The sequence below is a fragment of the Alexandromys fortis genome, unplaced genomic scaffold (genome assembly GCF_014885135.2).
Source record: "Alexandromys fortis isolate MF-2015 unplaced genomic scaffold, M_Fortis_MF-2015_v1.1 scaffold_106, whole genome shotgun sequence".
NCBI classification, from domain to species: domain Eukaryota; kingdom Metazoa; phylum Chordata; class Mammalia; order Rodentia; family Cricetidae; genus Alexandromys; species Alexandromys fortis.
Genome location: NW_026067980.1, coordinates 5,193,136 through 5,213,354, shown reverse-complemented (window position 1 = coordinate 5,213,354; position 20,219 = coordinate 5,193,136). Strand labels below are relative to the sequence as shown.

The following is a 20,219-nucleotide window of genomic DNA, read 5'->3' as shown; positions in this document are numbered from 1 at the left end:
TGTTGAGTTCTTTGATTTATTTGGACTTGAATTTTGTACGTAGTGATAGATATGAATCTATTTGTGTTCTTCTATATGTTGATATCCAATCATGCCAGCATCATTTTGTTGAATATGCTTTCTTTTTTCCATCTTATATTTTTAGCTTCTTTGTCAAAAATCAGGTGTTCTTAGGTGTGTGGATTGACATCTGGGTCTTTGATTCAATTCCATTGGTTCTTCTGTCTGTTTTTATGCCAATACCAGGCTATTTTCATTACGCTAGCTCTATAGTAGAGTTTAAAGTCAGGGATGGTGACACCTCTAGAAATTCCTTTATTATAGAGGATTGTTTTGACTATCTTGTTTATATATATATACATATATATGTATATATATATACATATATATACACACACACACACATAAAGTGCTTTTGAGGTCTGTAAAGATTTTTTCTGGGATTTTGATGAACATTGCATTGAATCTGTAGATTGCTTTTGGTAAGATTGCCATTTTTACTGTGTTAATATTACCTACCCAAGAGCATGGGATATCTTTCCATTTTCTGGTGTCTTCTTCAATTTCTTTTTTCAAAGATTTAAAGTTCTTAATATGCAGGTCTTTGATTTGTTTGGTTAGAGTTATCCCAAGATACTTTATGCCATTTGTGGCTATTGTGAAGGGTGATGCTTCTCTGATTCCTTTCTAAGCCCGTTTATCATCTGTATAAAGAGGCTACTGATTTTTTTTGAGTTATTCTTGTATCCTGCTACACTACTGAAGGTGTTTATGGGTTGTAGAAGCTCCCTAGTAGAATTTTTGAGATCACTTATATATATTATCATATCATCAGCAAATAGTAAGAGTTTGATTTCTTCTTTTCTGATTTGTATCCCCTTGATCTCCTTTTGTTTTCTAAATGCTCTAGCTAAAATCTCAAGTACTAAATTGCATAGATATGGAGAGAGTGGACAATCTTGTCTTGTTTTTGATTTCAGTGGGATCGCTTTGATTTTCTCTCAATTTAGTGTGATGTTGGCCGTTGGCTCGCTGTATACTGCCTTTATTATGTGTGGCTCTTCTGGGCATTGCTATAGATTTTCTGCTGTGTTTTCCCTTCTTCACTACCAACTTTATATGCTCTTTGTCCTTGCCTGTTGTGCTTCCTCAATAAGTGGGATTTTTTGAAACCTTTGCTTGCCAAGATTCCAGATCCTCTTGGACAGTTTTGTGTAACGTTTTCTCTTCCATTGACTTGGATTCTAGTTCTAACTTTCTCAGTGAAGCATGTAGTAGTCTAATGTGATGGGTGAGACTTTTCTTCCTTGATCCATGGAGTCACTGAAGTAGAGTGAAGAACAAGGCCAGTTGTCATGGAGCTTGGCTGTGGGTGGAGAGAGCTCTTAAGAGCACATTAGAAGAGCCAGTCATGATAAGACACCTTTATTAATAATCCAATTCATTCATACATACACTGAAGTTCTTATCTGACAGAGTAGCGTTAGGACAAGAGCTTGAGTTCAAGAGTCAGGCTCAAATCTTGCTTACATTGAGCACGCCAGACCTTCCCAGGACATGCCAGGACTCCCCAGGACATGCCAGGACTCCCCTAGGACACATCAGGACTCCCCCGAGGACACACCAGGACTCCTCGAGGACACACCAGGACTCCCCAAGGACACGCCAGAACTCCCCGAGGACATGCCAGGACTCCCGTGTGACCCCCATGCCTGCAGGGTTCCTCGCCAGCTCTTTAAAGTTATCCTTTTACTTCTGACAGTTTTTGTGGTCCTAGCTTTTAGTTCTATCTATGTAAGCATACGCATATCAACATTCTAAAATAGAGACAGGCTAACTTTCATTGTTCAGGGTGTGTTATCCACGATTCTCACTCATGATCTTTGATCGCCATGGCAACCGTCCCCTTGGCTCCTTCAGCGCTGATTCAGTTTCCTCCCTTCAGTCGAGGTCAAACTTCGGTTTTAGTTTTTCAAAAATTCTTCTACAGTTGTTGATCTTTAAATTTTTTCTCTTTCATTTCTTCTCTGTTTATTAGTGAGCGACTTGGATATAGCACTGGACTTGTTTGTGAGTGTACGTTTATGGCGGCAATCGCCCCTTGTACTGCCTTGCCGAACCCCATAGACTTTCATACGTGTTTCTGTTTTTGTTTCCCTCAAGATAGCTTTTTATTTTCCTTTGGATTTCTTTCTTTCCTTAGTGATTGTTCAGGAGTACCCTGGAATTGTTTTTATTTCTCTCTGTGGGTGTTCCTAGACCTATAGGCCCTGTGAAATGAATGCCAGAGTTAGATGCAGGCAGGCCTTGGTGACTCTTTCTTCAGGGAAACTAATTTTCTTTTTCTTCTGCCCTGAGATAGAGTTCAGGATGTGATCGCTCCATATCCACAGCTCACTGCTGTTGTGTGGGGAACTCAGCTGTGACTTCCTCAAGGTCCTTTCCTCTTTGGCCTCCCTTCTACCACCTCCTCCTTGATCCTGCCTGGCCTCTTGACGGCAGCTCTCGGCTGCACACACTACTGTAGTAGTTTTCCCTTGGGCTTTGCTCCCGGGCATTTCCCACTAAGCCGTTTCCTATGCCTCCCACACCACACACAGCGGTGCTTTTGCATTGGCTCTGCCTTCTGCAACTGTTGGTGGTCATCAGCTCTGCCGTATTGCTAGAGATGGAGTGTCAGCTGCAATCTAGGCCCTGGTGGCTCTTTATCTTGGCTTGTTTCTTTCTCGCTGACTTCTTTGCCTGCATTCTCCCATCCTTGCAGGCTCCTCTTTAGAACAGCCTCTGTGCCTGTGTTTCTTGCCCTCCACCCCAGACACAAGCATCTGAACACGTGGTCTCAGCTGGCATTGTTTGAGAAGGTTGTGGAGTCTTGCTGGAGGAAGCATGTCACTGAACAGTTTCTGCGAATATACAGCTCTGCCCTGCCTCTCTTTCCCCCTCCCTTCCTCCTCTGTGCACTTGACATGTGATTGTTCAGTTTTATGCTCCGGCTGGCAGGCCTCCTCAGCCATTTTGGACCCCCTCTGGAACTGTAAGACACCCCCAAACTCTTTCTTCTCGAAGGGACAGTTGGTCACGGTGCTTGTCACAGTGACAGCACAATGGTCACTACAGTGCCCTTGATTTATTGTTCAAAATTGAATAGTATAGGAAGTAGTAGAATATTTCTGCAGATTTTTAAAAAAATTTCAATAGTATTTAAACTAATCAAAATATCCCCTTACCTTTCTTTGTGACTAATATAGGTAAGTGGACTGTTCTCTGAAAATATCTTTCTCCTTTCAGGTCTCTGCTGAAATAAATGTAACATTACCAGAGGAAGCATGGTTGCTTGCTTACCACGTTGCATAAGGCATCACCTCTGCCAAGTCTGGCTGCCCACCTCTACTGTGTTCATATCTTATTTATTTATGCGTTTACCATATCTTGACATGTTATACTATTGTTTATTGGTTACCTTATTTTCTCTCTCTAGATATTCAGTTCTATAAGCTTGAGAATATTGTCTGTTTTTCTGGCTTTCATTGCTGTAGTCTCCAAGCCTAGTTTTGTACCATTGTATCTGGGACATAGTAGATAAGACAGGGTTCATTGTGTATCGCTGGCTGTCCTGGAACTTGCTGTGTAGACCAGACTGACCTCTAGCTCAAAGATGCCCTTTCTGCTTCTGTCTCCTGAGTGTTGGGATTAAAGGTGACATTACCGAGTGATTGAAGTAAAATCACCACATAATTTTGTTTTGTAGAATATCATTAAAATTAAAACAAAGATACTTTGAGTTCTGTCTGTTGGTGAAGGCCTGCAGTCCCAGCAACTCAAGAGACTGAGGCATGAGAATCAAGTTTAAAGTCAGCAAGGGGAACTTAATGAGATTCAGTCTCAAACTGAAAAGTTAAAAAAAAAAAAAAGATAAAGGGGCCAGAGATCTAGTTCAATTTTGAACACTTGTCTGGTACTGACCCCCAGTCCACTGAGACAGGATCTCATGTGTTCCAGGCTGGCCTGTGGAGTTAAGATTGTCTTGAACTTTTGATCTTCCTGACTCCTGGGATTACAGGTGTGCACCATCACTTCCTGTTTATAGAATGCTGAGGATGAGTCCAGGGCTAGGCCATGCACTCGATAAACTTAGCTACATCTCCAGACTTCCTAAAACGTGCCCCCCCCGTCATTTAAAAGCTTTCTTAAAGGGATAAATGCCATGTGTGCTGCAGACACTGCTCTTACTGTGTTTATTTTCTCCTTTCTATAGCCATAAACCTGTAATTCTTCACATTCTTGTTTATTTCCCTCTAGATTTTTTAGTTGAAGAAGTAAAATGCTCAAAGATGCAGTAAAAAAACAACTTTGCTCATTTCGCAGACCCGGGTCTCTAAGGGTTTGTGCAGCGAGCTGCTCTCAGTTCACAGCCGAAAACCTGAACAATGATGAGGGACAATGATCCACTTTAAATGGGGTGCAGATGTGTGGATTCAGGAGGGCCTTTGGCCCCGCTGTAACTTGGGGAGAGCTTTAGTATATTGAAATTTATGTAACCCAGGACCAATAGTTCATCTTCCTAGGAAGAATGCCCAGAAGGCCTGGAGTGAGTAAGAGCTCGCCTTGGTTCCTCTTGTCTGCAGTTCAGTGACTCTGGTTCCGGCTCCAGCCGAGCCTGCGCTGTCAGATCCTTTCCACCCCTTGTGGACTTGCTAGGTCAGCTCTGTTCCAGGGCTAGAGCTGAAAGCCATTCTCTCCTCTTCTTTGCTTTAAAAGTCCCAAGTGAATTGTAAAACCAAAGAAATATCCATAGATGAAAGAAGCACTTTGCAAGACCTTGTTTAAAAATACTTTTTTACTGTACTTTGGAGAAAAATTCTCTTCTCCCTTACTGGTTTAAAGGTTTGAAAAAGAATCTGAAAGCATATGAAATCTCTATGTGCTCATGAATACATACATACATGGTTTCTGAATCTTCACTAAGGATATCTTTTGTCGTGAACAATAGGTACACAATTATCCAGATAAAGTAAAAAAAAAAAAAGACTTCAAGCTAGTTGTGCAAGATTGCTGTCAAGGATCTCGTTTCTTAGACACTAACGTATTTATCATTGTGATTGGAAAAGGACTGTTCTCATTTCTCTGTCTCTCCCTCCCTCCTCCCCCTTCCCTCCTGGTTCCATCATTGATAACAGGGATCATTGGTTGTCAGTTTGGAGCCTTTTCCAGGTTCCAAAATGGCCCGTTAGTTCTCCACATTCATCCTACGCAGTTCTCCCTCTAAGCCCACTGTAAAGTCTTTGCTCCTAGGGCAGAAGAACAGTAAGCCTCAGAAGCTTCCTTAAAGGTGTTTTCTGAGAAATCATTTCAGAGAGAAGTTACTTCATCCTGGTTGGAATGAATCTTCTGTGCCAGGTCCCCAGACCTCAGAGCCTCCGGCTAGCAGCGTGGGGTTCAGAGTGGCTGTGGCAGCCGTATCATCGGTGGCATGCGGTCTCCACTGCTTCTGGCTGTTGCGCATGCCCTGGCGCTAATTGTGTGGTGATCAAATCCCCTCTGGCTTTCAGTACCAAACAAGACTGGGTTGAAGAAGCAGAAAAATGGGGAGGAATAGTGCCTGCAGGTTGGGTGCCGTGGCTCGCAGCTAGCGGTGCAGTCATCTTGGCAGTGACTGTGCACAAACTGTGGCTAGTTTATCCTCCTGCAGAAGTAAGCAAGGCTGCTTTTCCATCTGACCCCCACCCCTGGTACTGTTTAGAGGTTGGGTCTATTAATTTTTTTTGTTGTCTCTTTGCGAGCAACAGTCAGGTTTACTCATTTGAAACAGAAGATTGTTGTGTGGTTTGCTTCATGTTGGCCATTAAGATGTCCAGATTTAAAAGTTTGCATGGTTGAAAGATTTTGTTTGTGTAGAACACAGACACATGTGATTCCATTTTTTTTTTCTTCTACTCTAAGTCCATTCTTTTCCCATGGTACTGTGGGAAGATTTCACACAAGCCTAAGCAGGTTTGCTATTTTAATGGTGGCTTTAAAAAGGATGCCTGCATGTTGGCTGGTGTACTAGGTAGGGGGCATGTGGACCATCCACTTAACTATATCATGGTTCTGCATGGACTTTGGATTATTACCAGATTTTGAAAAAAGAAAACTTCCAGTGTCCCCAACCCCCACAAGCTTCTCATCACACAGCCAGTAAGGGGCTGACTGGAGCCTGGCCCGAGGCTGTCTGAGTCAAAGTCAGTGTTCTTAATTTGGGATATTATTCCCCACCAAGTCTTCACAACTTTCACTGTCGATTCATTCCTTTCTGTCCTCTTGAAAGTCAGAAGGTCGCGTGTTTATATGTAGTTGACCAGAGCTTTGTATATATTGTTCTAGGAATTCCTCACTCCAACCATCATACCCATAGCACTAGTATATTATTCAAAGCCGTTCCTGTCTCTTCTTTTTAAAAGCTCACCCTTGTAACAGCAATTGTTACAGGTTCCTCTCGGTCTGACTACTAACCTTACTCTTGCAGTTGCTGGTGATGGTGGACACCAGCTGCCACACTGTTGGCCAGTGGTGGACCTCTGGCTCAAGCTGGGCCTGGTGTGCCATCTGCCTTGTGTGTTTTCATTTTGGAAGGAGGTGCTGAGAACAAGTCACGCACTTCTCTCAGAGTCTTGCTATATCTCCCCCTTTTCCTGCCTGCACTTTCTCAGAGGCAGGCATACTCTGCTCTGTTTTTCTGTGTGCCCCCTTTGACTTAAGACAGGACAAAGTGATTTCTTTTGCATTCAACCCAAAGAATCTTAACTGAAGTAACAGTTTTAAGTATGTAAGTTGTTTATGGGAAGACTATTTGACAACTAAAAGTAGGAACCTGGAAGGTATCAGTGAAATGCCTGTCTCTCATCACTCAATCTTTCCTTTGTTCTTCCTTTCTCTTTCTTTCTTTTCTCCTTCTCTTCGTTTTATTACCGTTATCATCATTATTAGTTATTATTGGTGTGTGCATGAGTGTGCGTCTGTGTGCACGTGCATGGGCATGTCATGATGTATGTGTGGAGGTCAGAGGATAACATTTGGGAGTCAGTTCTCTTCTACCTCGCTGGAGCAGAGTCTCTTGTTTCTGTAATGCGCTGTGCTCCAGTTTGGCAGACCCTCAAGCGTCCGGCCAGTTCTCATATCCATACCTCCCATCTCACCGTAGGCATGTTGAGATTACCCATGTGTCCTGCTTCATCTGGCTTTTTTCACGTGGGTTCTGGGGTGGAACTCATGCTTGCTTGTCAAGGAGCACTTTCACCTGATGAACCATTTCGCTGTTCCCCCATCACCCAACATTTTTTCACAGCTTCTTTGAGATATACTTGACATACAATAAAACTCACAGCTTAAAATTCTGCAATTCGGGGAATTTTAAAACATATTCACAACATTGTAAATTAGTAATAATTATCCAAATAAAATGTAGCATTCTCTCCCTTCCTATATCTTTAGTAGTCACTCTAGCTTCCATATACGTAAGCAGTGATCATTTTGGTCTCTGTTTTGTTTTTGTCTGCTGACAATACATTTTTTTATGACATATTGACCACACTCCCTTTCACGGGACTTCTATGTTCCTTTCCTCATTGCTAAGACAAAATGCCCACATGAACAACTGAAGGAAGACACGGTCTGTTTGCTCGCAGTGGAAGAGGGTGCTCAGCGGTCCTGTTGGGAAAGCGGGGCAGACAGATGTGAGGCTGCTGGTCACATAACTTCTGCATTCAGGAAGCAGAAAGTGGTGAATGCTGGTGCTCAGCTTCCAGCCCCTACGCCACAGAATGGTGCCACCCATATGCAGAGCCAGGCTTCCCGCTCAGTTAAACCTCTCTGGAAGTGCCCTGACAGATGGCAAGAGGTTTGTCTTCCTGATGATTCTAAGTACCTTCCAGTAGACACTGATCACATGGGGTGTGGTTCATTTTTTTTTTATCTTGTTAATTCATTTACTCATGTTCTCTTTTTCTCCATACACACATACATATCTGCATGCATATTCATTAAATGTTTACACATTAAGTGTTTAGACATTTTGGGGAAACAGTGGCTAAGCATCCTATCTTCATACCAGAGAGAAGGGTCCTGGCTTTCAATTCTAATGCTTTAATAAAACGGAAGACTCTTTGAATTCCTAGGCTACTTGAGAACCAGTAGAGTCATGTTTTCTTAGTACATTAAGTCCTGATCTGAAGAAGTTTCCACCTTGAGTCTATGAGGTTTTTCTCATCACTGAAAATCACACCAATACGTCAGACAGGCACAGGCACCCAGAAATGTAGCTTAGCACCAAGATCAGACAGGCAAATGCAGCTTAGCACTGAGACATCAGACAGGCACCCAGAAGTGCGGCTCAGAGGCAGAATAGACCAAGGAAAAGAGTGAGTGTTAAGTGCAGAAAGGTGTTTCTGATGATCATTTAAAAGCTCCACTCAGATTATCTTTTTAAATAATAATAATATGGTATCAAATAACAGTGAAGAGTTGACATTTTATAAATTTATTGCTAAATTTATTAAACATTAATAATTTAACATTTCTATATTCTCTAAAATAAATGAGTATATACAGTTACATATCTTATATAATTATAGGGTTTATAGTTATATTTGCATATACATAAGTTAAATTGATAGGATTTCTTCTCTGACTGGGAAAGGAATCTTGGCACATAGGCCTGTCAAATAGCAGACAGTTAGTAGTGGTTGTGAAGCAACAGATATCCTGCCTCGTTCTTTGTCTTGTAGTCCCCATGTTGGGGGCACTGCTTATAGCTTACTTAAGCTTAATCAGTCACAGAAACTGGCGTTCAGGCCCTTGAGGCTCCACCTCCTTTCTGTGTGCAGTGCGTTTTCTGCTTGCATTTTTATTAGCAAAATAGCTTTGGTTAAAGAAATAGTAAGGTTGAAGATGTTTCTTAAACATTTTTCATGTGTCTACAGATGCCCCAAGGGTCATGCCATAATTTTAGATTCTTACTCAGCAGATGTGTGGTGGTTCCTACTGGCTAGTGCTGCTGGTCCGAGGACACTGTGTGACGTGTGTCTTTCATTTCCCTTCCCTGGGGTGGAATGGCCCAAGAAACAGTGAGAAAGAAGCAGGTGGTCCTAAGGAGACTCTCTTCTCACTAAAGTTTTGAATAGAAGGGTTTGAGTTCAGCTAGGGTCCCCATTTGGCTTACGTAGGTAGTATTATCATCTATCCAGGCAATTGAAAATAATTGAGATCAACCTTTTTACCTACTCTGAAATACTTAGGTGGTTGCCATTTGTTATAGGAAAGGGCTGTGTGATGGCAAAGAGAAGATAACAGGAAAAAGGGGCAATAAAGACTTTTAGGTGCCACCTAAAAAGATTTGCTAAGCAATTAAACTCAAGTACTGACTAAAATACTGTCCTGTGGCTTTGTGTGACACTGGCTGTTAGTACTATAGCTGTTAATACTGTAGTTGTAATACTGTAGCTGTTAATACTGTAGCTGTTAATACTGTAGTTGTTAATACTGTAGTTGTAATACTATAGTGGTTAATACTGTAGTTGTTAATACTGTAGTTGTAATACTGTAGCTGTTAATACTGTAGTTGCAATACTGTAGCTGTTAATACTGTAGTTGTAATACTGTAGCTGTTAATACTGTAGTTGTTAATACTGTAGTTGTAATACTGTAGCTGTCAATACTGTAGTTGTTAATACTGTAGTTGTAATACTGTAGCTGTTAATACTGTAGTTGTAATACTGTAGCTGTTAATACTGTAGTTGTAATCCTGTAGTTGTTAATACCGTAGTTGTTAATACCATAGCTGTTAATACTGTAGTTGCAATACTGTAGCTGTTAATACTGTAGTTGTTAATACTGTAGTTGTAATACTGTAGCTGTTAATACTGTAGTTGTAATACTGTAGCTGTTAATACTGTAGTTGTTAATACTGTAGTTGTAATAGTGTAGCTGTTAATACTGTAGCTGTTAATACCTTAGTTGTTAATACTGTAGTTGTAATACTGTAGTTATTTATACTATAGCTGTTAATACTGTAGTTTTTCTTAAAACTATCAGCACTAGATTACACATTTGAGGTTATTTCTTGAAACTCACTAAAAAAGTTTCTAACTTTTTTTTCTTTTTCTTTTTTAAATAGAAAATGGATTTTCCCCATACAACATATTCTGATTATGGCTTCCCCTCCTCCCAGATCTTCCCCACCTCATTACCCACTCAAATCCACACCCTTTCTTTCTTTCTCTCTCTCATTAGAAAACAAATAGGCTCCTAAAAATAAAAACAAACAGGAAAAAGAGCCAAATAAAAAAGCACAAGAAATGCACACATACATACACACACCTAGACACACACAGATAATAGGCACATGCACACACACATGCACATTCTCACACACAGAAATCCCATGTAAATACAAGATCAGAAACCATAATACATAGATAAAAGGCTATATGGCAAAGCGTTGTGGGAGTTAGTTTTGTGTTGTTCTTTGCTGTTGTGCCCAGCTTCTTAAACTTCAGCTGGTTTTTAAACTTAGGTCAGGTTGGGAAGTGGTGACTGACAGTAGGGGATGCTATTGTCCTGTAGTTGCTTTTATATTACGGATAGTATGAGAAATATAGCTTAACCTTCAGAACAGGAATGGTTGGTATTCTTGAGAATCCCTTGCAGAATTACATGCCGGCCAGTTAATTGGAAATCAATTACATTCACTCTTTGAGCGGGTCTTAAAACAACTGTTTCCTGTTTTTCCTTAGTTAGGAAAATGCCAAAGTGCTTAGTGTATTCTTTCCACTGTTGCGTTTGTTTGATGATTGAAGATTTATGTTCAGTAGGCCCATCTCTGTTTCTTGCTTAAATAGAGGGAGGAAAAAGAGAATTTCACATTCTGGGCCTCTAGCCATCACTATCTCAAAATAATGATACCATTCCTTACGTTCCAGACCCCGTGCTTCTTGGTTTATGGGAATCACTATGCTTACTGAACAAGCTTTTCATGTTGTCTTTGCATGAACTCCACAAGTTAGTTAAAATCATTGCCTTTTATTTATGGACGAAGCATCAGTAGTTAGAGTGCTCTAGTGATTCGCTGAAAGCAACACAGGATGTATTGGGTAGGTAGATTGGGAGTAAAAATTCTGCTCTTCTTCACTGCTCTCAGAAGACCAGATTAAGATTAGTGATTTTTTTCCCCCAGACCATGTAACTAGTTGGATGCAAAGCTATAGTTGGAACACGAATTCTTGAATCTAAGCTCAATGTAATATTCCAGAAGCATGTCACCTTAGAGTATTGGTATGTAATAAAAACCAGAACTCCTTGCTTATGAAGGCAAACTTCCTTATGTATTCTGTCCTTTGTGTTATTAATCTTGTCAAAATGCCACGTATCCACCGAAGTGGGTTCTGCCGTCGTTAGTGACACCATGTCTGTGTGAGAAGCCCAGGGTCCTGCTGCCTCTCAGAGTCACCAGTCAGCAGGACTCTGACTTTGCCCAGCTCCCTTTGCTGTCCCCTACACTAAGGAAGGGCCCGGGCCTGTGTGTTGGAATATTCTCCCCTCCATATCCTTCTCAGCACACCGAGTCTTCCACAAGCACACGCACAAGTGTTTTTAGCTGGTCTCTTTGTCTTTTCACACGCATGGCTTAGCCCAGGGAAGCTTTGGAGCCACGATGAGTACACACAGGATTACAGAGAAAGGGAACAGAGAACCTGCCCTAAAAATGTGATTAGAGACAATGGGAAAATGATTAATCAGAAAATAAAGTCACAAGAGGAGTGGAGCAGGCTAAGTGGTCTGCAGAGAGATTCTGTTTTCTTTGAAAGAGTTATACTTAATCCTTGTCTGAGAAGGAGTATGGATTTATTAAAAAAAAAGAAGAAGGAGAAATTTCAAGACTTCTGGGTATAAGCCAATTCATATTTTTATATAACTTGGAGACAGTTTTGTAGCAGTGGGGCCTGAAACTGCTTCACAGTGCAAAAACTTTATCAGTTTTTGTTTTTTTCCCTACAGTGTGGAAAAGAGCTTAAGGTCACAAATTTTTAAAAAATCTGCCAGGAACTCATATTTTCCATGTTTGGGGATAAGACACAGATTCTAAACATCTGGCTGGTGCCTATTTAAAAAATTGTGTGTTCCATGCACATCATACATATATAATTATATTTTCGTTCTATTTACCTTTTTGTACTTTAGACATTCTGAAATCTGGATTAGATTCTGACTCCAGTAGCTATTGGAAGTTGGCCTTCTAAACATTGGCTCAGGCAAAGCGTGCGTCTCTCTTCCTCTTTTTTCCACATAAACTCGTGTATGGTTTGGTTTCTTGCATCTTCATTGTTCTTCTTTCCTCTTTATAAAAATGAGCTGAGGATGGGAACTCATGGGAGCTGTGTAAAACAAAGTTCTGCGCGAGGGTAGAGTTGGCCTCAAGTTTAGACTCTGGCCCGTATCCGCCCACGATGTGAGTGCAGTGTGATCCTCTAAGCCACCCCGATTTATCCTCCTGTGAAGTGGACAGAGGTTTGGCAGCGTCAGAGCTGTGCTGGCAGAGGAATGAGCTGGCAGGCGTGAGGAGAGAGAGGGACAGAGTGAACTGAGGTCTAGGGCAGTATGGCTCCACTACCCACAGAGAGGACCGGAAGCCTGGCCCCCACCCCCTTGTGGCCTTGTGCCGACTGACTGGTAGCCCAGTCTCCTCTGACTCATCTTCCCTTTTGGATCTGAGTGTGGCTGTCCCTTTCAGTGTAGGGATTAACAGGGTACTTGTTTTGTGTGTGAATGCTTGAGAGTGTAAAAGGAAGGGTAAGTCGTTTTACTGCTAATGTACCCATTCCTCCCACTCGGCACAGCCTCCAAGTGAACATATGAGCAGCTCACGGGATGCCGTTCCAGGGAAGCTACATTGGGAAGCAGGCTTAACTAGTCTGGTAAAAACACAAGAACGCTTGATGTCTGGTAACTTGATAATGAAGTTTAACTGGTGTTTTCCTTCAGGCTGTGATGTCATCAATATTGTGACTTGAGAATTCCTTTCCGCTCAGGGCCTGTCGGGAGGAAATGGAGTCTCGCTGGCTCTTTCAAATAATACCGTGACACAGTAACTGTGAACAACGTTCCCACAATGACTCCCAATTAACAGTCGGCCAAACTGTGGCGAAGAGAAAGGGCCAGGTTAGGTTGGGGAAGTCATGGTGAACGGGAAAATCTCAGTCAATTTGTCTTCAACCCCACACCTTCCTCCCTTAACTGTACTTGGACAGCGTTAGACTGGGAAGAAAGGCGGGACTTCCCACCAGACATCACTCTTATGAGATTTTATCTCACCACCCACTTTGTAGACCAGCTTCCTGTCTGAATGCCAGGTGTCAGCATGCTCCTATCCCAGGGTCTACATTTGTCCAGTGCCTTGGTCCTGGGTGGTGTTTGACAGGATGTAGAGACCAGCCTTGCAGGCATATGGAGAGTATGGCCTAGTTCACACTTGCTGCAGAAGGAACATTTTATCTGAACTCAGTGATATAAGGTAGTCTTTCACCCCCCAATTTCCAGATGAGAAGTCAGACTCAGGCAAAGAAACACATTCTTTATCACACAGCTAGGATGTGATCTGGCCAGGATTGGAACATGCTCCAGAATGTAGGATGCTATATGCTACATTACCTTTCTCCTCTGTGTGAGTGGGTGCCTGTGAAACTCAGAAGAGGGTGTCTGATTCCCTGATTCCCTGATCTGGAGTTACAGACAGTTGTGAGCCGCTAGATGCAGGTGCTAGGAATGGAGCTTGTGTACTCTGGGAGAGCAGTATGTCTTCTTAGCCACGGAATCCTTCCCTCTCTCCCTCCCTCCCTCCCTCCCTCCCTCCCTCCCTCCCTCCCTCCCTTATCTGAAGGGAGAGTGGTGGGGGACTAGCATGTGTTTTTAAAACTTCAGAGTCCATCCCCAATGGCACACTTCCTCCAACAAGGTCACACCTCCCAATCCTTCTAATCCTTTCAAATAGTGCCACTCCCTGGTTACTAAGCATTCAAATATATGACCCTAGGGGGGCCATTCTTATTCAAATCACCACACTTTCCAAATTTACCTCTCATCTCTCCTCCAAATTTCACACCCTCAAAAAAATAACTCACTGAGTCCAGTTTGTGTTGCTCATATATGCACAAATGTGGGGCCACCTATTGTAGCATGACCAACCTACCAGGGGCCATATTCTTTCGTCAGCTGGGGTGGGGACTCAGGAGCTTCTCCTTCAGGTCTGCTGGAGCACTGACTGAGTTAATCTTATGCAGATATTATGAAGATACCCACAGCTGTCAGTCCATTAGTGTAGTGGCTTCTCGTGTCCAGAAGCCACTGTTTTGTTTTGGTCCTCCTGATTGGCAGCTCCTCCGGTCTTTCTGCTCCCTCTTCCATAATGTCCTTGGGGAACAGGCATAATCCAGATGTCCCAAGTGAGGTTCAGCGTTCCACAGACACTTGTTCTCTTATGAATTTTTGTCTTAACTACCATCTGCTGCACAGAGAAATTTTCCTGATGAGGACTGAGTATAGTCTTGCCTTTGGCAGCTGGTACTGTCAAGCTTTTTAGTTCTTCACACAACCAAATTCCTTCCACAGATGGTCTTAGATTAACTGTCCTTGAGGTATCCTATACTGTTTAAGTACTGGGTGGGCTCAGCACTGTGGAATAAGTTATTTAGGTTATATCACATCCTTCCTGTAGGACACGCCATGGCAACCCAGGTTGTTGCAGTCTAGAGTCATACCCTTTCTGTCTGCTTTCCCAGTACCAACTACAGGATCCCTGAAGTAAAGATTTTGTCTTTGTTGGGGCACAGGCGTGTTCTCTTGGGCCTGTAGCCTGTGCACATCTGTTGTTCTCATTTGTAAATGAGGTTGACAACCTAATTTTTAAGTTCCCTGAACGCCCTGGAAGATCCAATTCCAGGTAAGCAGGTGGGTTGCCCTCTTCAGAATGTGGGACTTTGTTGTGGCAGTCTCTGAAGTGACCTTAGCCCATCCTGACTGGTGGGGTGTGTACTCTGTGCCTGGCATGTTGAGCTTTGTAAGCAGTAACTCACTTAATCATCATTAAGTGATTTTATTTCATTGAAGTGAATACCTTGTATCTCTACTATATCTCTCTTACAAACATGGAACTGAGAGGTTATTGTTGTTAGTGCAAAATTTCTTAGCAAGGTTGCTATTACATTTAAAAATTGAAATTATCATTCTTAAATATCTGACCTGAGATAAGGATATCCAGCAAATTTATGAAACTGATTGGGCTATTTTTTAATTTTATTTTTCATTACAGTGTCTGTGTACATGGTGTGTGCGGGGCATACACACCACAGTATACCTTTGGAGGCCATAGGACAGCTTTGTGAATTTCATTTTCACCTGCTACCCTTATATGAGTTTCTGGGCTCAAGCTCAAGTTTCCAGGCTTAGGAGGCAAGAGTAAGACTGAGCTGTTTTGCTGGCTCGAGCTGAGTTTCTTAAAGATTGAGTAATTAGAGATAGAAAGGAATAGAGTTGGGGGTAGGGGAGAAAGTGATATCAAAGGAGATGTCTTCCTAGTCCCTGTGTTCAAGGATAGGAACCAAAAGATGATCAAGACTTAGCAGGTGTATACATTTTGCTAAACATCCTTTGTGCAGAAACCAGGTTATGAATGTTTAAGTTTGGACATATTAACATTAAAATAGAGCAAAAACTAAATGCAAACATAGATTTGAGACATTGAGGAAATGAAGTTTAGACTGAGTATCCCATTGTATTTGCCCATTTTGTGACTAACGGACTAATGGAAGTGTTTCTTAATAACATGTAAACTACAAGCTTCCTTTTAGCTACCTTTCTACAAAATATAGCATGGATAAGATGGCTAATTCTAAATTGTGAGAATTGCTCCAGCTGTTATATGTGCCCCCCGGTCTGCTGTATCCACCCCACTCCGTTCTTAGTGCGTTCTAAAGGACTTGCTCCACTTCCAAGCCCACATGCAATTATGGTTCTGGCAGGGATGCGGAGGTCAGAGGGGCTAGATAAGCGCCAAGCTGAACGAGCTGGAACAACCTGCTTAATTTGTGTCTACATTCTCGTAACGCACGTGGAGATCGTAACAGTGTGTACCCTCTCTGGGCTGTTAGGAAAGTTGGCTAGAGCTTGGAGCCATATGTGGCAGATGTAAGTCCTGTCCAGGTTTTCAGTGTGATTGTTCCTTAGTAGGTTTGATTTCTCTTTTGAAACTCTGAACTTTTCCGTGGGCTCTTCAGCTTGCAACTTTATGCTGTGGGCAGACTCTCATTTTTCCTTGAAGTCACCACTCATTGGCGGGATCTACATAGCCCTTCTCATGGTGACAGCTTCTCTGTGTGTCTCGCTACCCAGCTATGACTTTCTGTCATGACTCTCATGACACAGTGTCTCTTCTGTGGCTTTACTTCTTAACCTGTGGACAGGAGCTATGAACATGAGCTATTTTCTCTTCCTCTTGTTTTATATTTTATGAGTCTGGGAGATAGAAGATAAATGTATACTGAATGGATAAATGGCCCTCCTCTTCTTCCCTTAAACTGTGCACCTGTGTTATTCCAGGAAGAAGACAGGCATTAGACTGAGCCCTACTGTTTAGATATGGGAACAGAGGTCCAGGGTGATAGGCAACTTGTCCACTCAGGGACAGTTCTTTTCCTGTTGTCTTGTCCGTGCTGGCACGTGTGATCAGAGCATTGGTGCAAATTTGTTTTGGAACCTCCTTCTGACTTGTTTATGAGTCTTGTAACACACACACACACACACACGCGCGCACACACACACACACACACAGAACAAACATGATTTTTGGTTGCTCTCAGGAAAGACAATTTCCGTTCTCATCTTGATTCATCGCATTTGTCTCCAAATCAACTTGCATCAACTCGGAAACCCACACCACTGTCAAGGGACAAAGACACACTAGGGGAAAGCACATTTAAGTAGTCAGAAGACCGTAGCTAAAGCACACCCCAAAAGGAGGCCCAAAGTTGCTCTAGTGCAATGTTTGATTGGTTTAGACGTGGGGTCTTGGTGGAGAAAGATCATATGGCCCTGTGCTGTTAGTTTATACTTTCTGCGACAGCTTTATTGAGGTAAAAATGATTTATCTTACAGTTTACACCCCGTGAGTACAAATTGTCAGTTCTCATATATCCACAGAGCCGTGCGGCTAACACCACCACCTAGCCTGAGACTGTGTTTATCACAGTGCAAGAAACATCGTAGAGGTCCGTAGTTATACTGTCTTCTTTTCTGTAATCAATCTGCCATGAATTTGCTTATCTGATATTGTGTAAGTGAAATCGCACTGTTTGTGGTCTTTTGTGACTGACTTCTTTTGTGCTGACATAATATTTTTCAGGGTCATCCTTTAGTTATGGCACCCCATTTTCTAACTAAATAATATTTAATTGACTGGATACATCACATATGTGCACTGGTTAATTGATAGACACATGGATTATTTGTATTTTTTGGCCAATGTCAACAATGCTGCTATAAATGCCTATATATAAACAAGCTGATTAAATAGATAAATAAAATTTAGTATATCTCTATAATGGACTAAAATTCAGTTATAGGATGCAATGGGATGTCGATACTTGCTAAAACAAGTACTAAACTCTGAATGCATATGAAACCAAAGAAGCCACTTACTGCATGATTTCACTGATAAGAAATGTCTTTCATAGGCAAAGTTTTAGAGGCAGAAAGATTATTGGCTCCCAGGGCTTTGGTCTTGGGAAGGAAATGGGAAGTCGGTTGCTAAAAGGTACAGCGTTCCTTTCTGTGCTGATAAACATGATAAAAACGGTGTTGATGGTTACACAGCTTTGTGAATAAAAGACCCTGAAACTTACATTTGTAAGATTGTGTTGTATCATATGTAGCATTCACTATCCCACACAGCTAAGAAGAACACCCCTCAAGGAACTTCTCATTCCCGAGTGTGCAGACGAAGTGTGACATTCTAGAGTGTAATCCAGCAGTGTGCAACACTGGGCTAGTTTCTGGGTGAAGCCACATTCACCTCCGGGTATCAGCCACAGGACTTCAGACAGATTTCAAATGTTGACTGTTCCAATATTTATATAGCTCAGGCATAGTATTATCTGTGCCGTACAACACCATGAGTCCCTGTGGGCGGGAGCCCTGTCTTACGTCCAGCTTGATTCCTCTGCTTAGTGTTGCGGTCTGGTTCATAGTCCGTGAATGAATGAGTAACTGCTATTTTTGAAGCTTCCCGGTATGTCCCTGGGCAAAAACTGTCTTCAGGTTTGTGGCTGCCTCCTCTGAGCAGTCTGAGGTTGGTCTGGAAAGGAAGACATGAATTCACCAGCTGACTTCATTCAAGGGTTTCTTTTTGCCAATGTTAACTATTTTCTCTGGTGCTCTCCACTGTGGTGGCAGGAAACAATGTTTTGTGTACTCTATAGATTTCCTCTCTGCTAAGATAGCCAAAAATTGTGGGTGGGTCAGAGACAGAGGGGAAACAAAAGGCTATTGAAATAAGCCTTGATTGGCTTCTCGTTCTTTCTTTCATTTTTTTTTTTTGCATTGATCCAGCTTCAATGCTCTGAATTGTGTGTAGCTTATGGGTGTTGGCGTAATGAGAATTTTTTTTTCCTTTTCCTTTTTGTTCTTTTGTGAAGGTAGTCTATGTTGATTAAGTTCTTTTAGTTGAATATCCTTTGCTTGCACTGGACTTTTCTTTATGTTGATTTTTTGCTTCGTTCTTTTTTCATTTCCCATGCTGTTCAGTTATTGGATGCCAGAAGAACCAAGGTTTGTCCACTCTTTGCAGCTCGTTTGTTTTGCGCTGCATAGCTTCACCTCCTCGTGTGTTTGAATGTGCTGTCTGTGTCTCCATTTAGTCCCTTTTGCTTGCAGAGGCAGTAATCCTGTTTACTAAACCTGTTCGCAGCTTTATTTGTAAAAAATAAAGTCCTTGTTTGCGTCTACCCGTATTGGATCCTATGATTTTCATTTTTAAATGGCTATGCATTTATCATGGAAAATGATGGATTGAGAACATCTTAGGAAACAAGGAATACTGAGTCTGGAGTGTTGTGGGCCCAAGAAGATGTGTTTCATGAAAACCTTCCCCTAACTCTTGCCCTTCCTAATTTAAACCCCGTAGATGTATGATTTCCCACGTGGTCGACACTAATATACCGTTTCTGTGTGTGTGTACATTTCTCTCCTCCTAAGACATTCAGAAAGCATCACTGAATTAATTACCCTCTCCATGTGCTGTCCCATGCTTCTGAAGTCACCGTGGAGGACTTCATACCTGGCCCCTGGACCTCATGACTAACATCCCATCTTCATGGTGTGGTGGTGGCGGATAGCACAATGACCTGTTTATTGACTTTCCTTCTTTCTCCTCTCCTGCTCCATCTTTCTCCTGTAGCACCTGCAGTTGACCATCCAGGCCCTTCAGGATGAGCTGCGCACCCAGAGAGACCTCAACCACCTCCTGCAGCAAGAGAGCGGCAACCGAGGAGCGGAGCACTTCACCATCGAGCTGACGGAGGAGAACTTCCGCAGGCTCCAAGCTGAGCACGACAGACAGGCCAAGGAGCTGTTCCTTCTGCGGAAGACACTGGAGGAAATGGAACTGAGAATTGAAACACAGAAGCAGACTCTCAATGCCCGAGATGAGTCCATTAAAAAGCTGCTGGAGATGCTGCAGAGTAAAGGGTTACCATCCAAAAGCCTCGAGGATGACAGTGAGCGCACGCGGCGGATGGCAGAGGCCGAGTCTCAGGTCAGCCACTTGGAGGTGATTTTAGACCAGAAGGAGAAGGAAAACATCCATCTGAGAGAGGTAAGGGCATCAGTCAGCCAGCCCCCCCCCCCAACCAGAACCTCGTTTTCAGTGCTAAATCTGTTGTTAAGCTGTTTCATCAGTTGGAAAACGCCTGTAGTCTCAACCTCGTTCTCCTGTCATCGGCTCCCTACTCTGCTCTGCCCATGGCTGGTAAAGTAGAATTGGGTGTGCACTTCCTTCTGCACTGCTCGCACGCATCTGGTTGCCGGTCAAGCTTGTGCAGCACACAGTAACTCTAAGTTGCTTTCTGGTCACTTTTCCACAGGTGGCTATGGTTTTGGGAGCGTTAGGGACAGGTCTGGTTAAGTTTGGTTGTTGGTCA

The 20,219-nt window shown here is 42.5% G+C and overlaps 1 protein-coding gene across 4 annotated transcripts in view; it reads left to right on the top strand.

The window, feature by feature from the left end:
• The window catches only part of Erc2 (ELKS/RAB6-interacting/CAST family member 2), an 875,988-nt gene that overhangs the window by 119,098 nt on the left and 736,671 nt on the right, over window positions 1–20,219 (top strand). For all 4 annotated transcript variants that reach the window (XM_050158253.1, XM_050158252.1, XM_050158254.1 and 1 more), the window contains exon 3: window positions 19,478–19,894. In XM_050158253.1, the coding sequence (XP_050014210.1) occupies window positions 19,478–19,894 (417 nt within the window). The remainder of the gene's footprint in view (window positions 1–19,477; window positions 19,895–20,219) is intronic.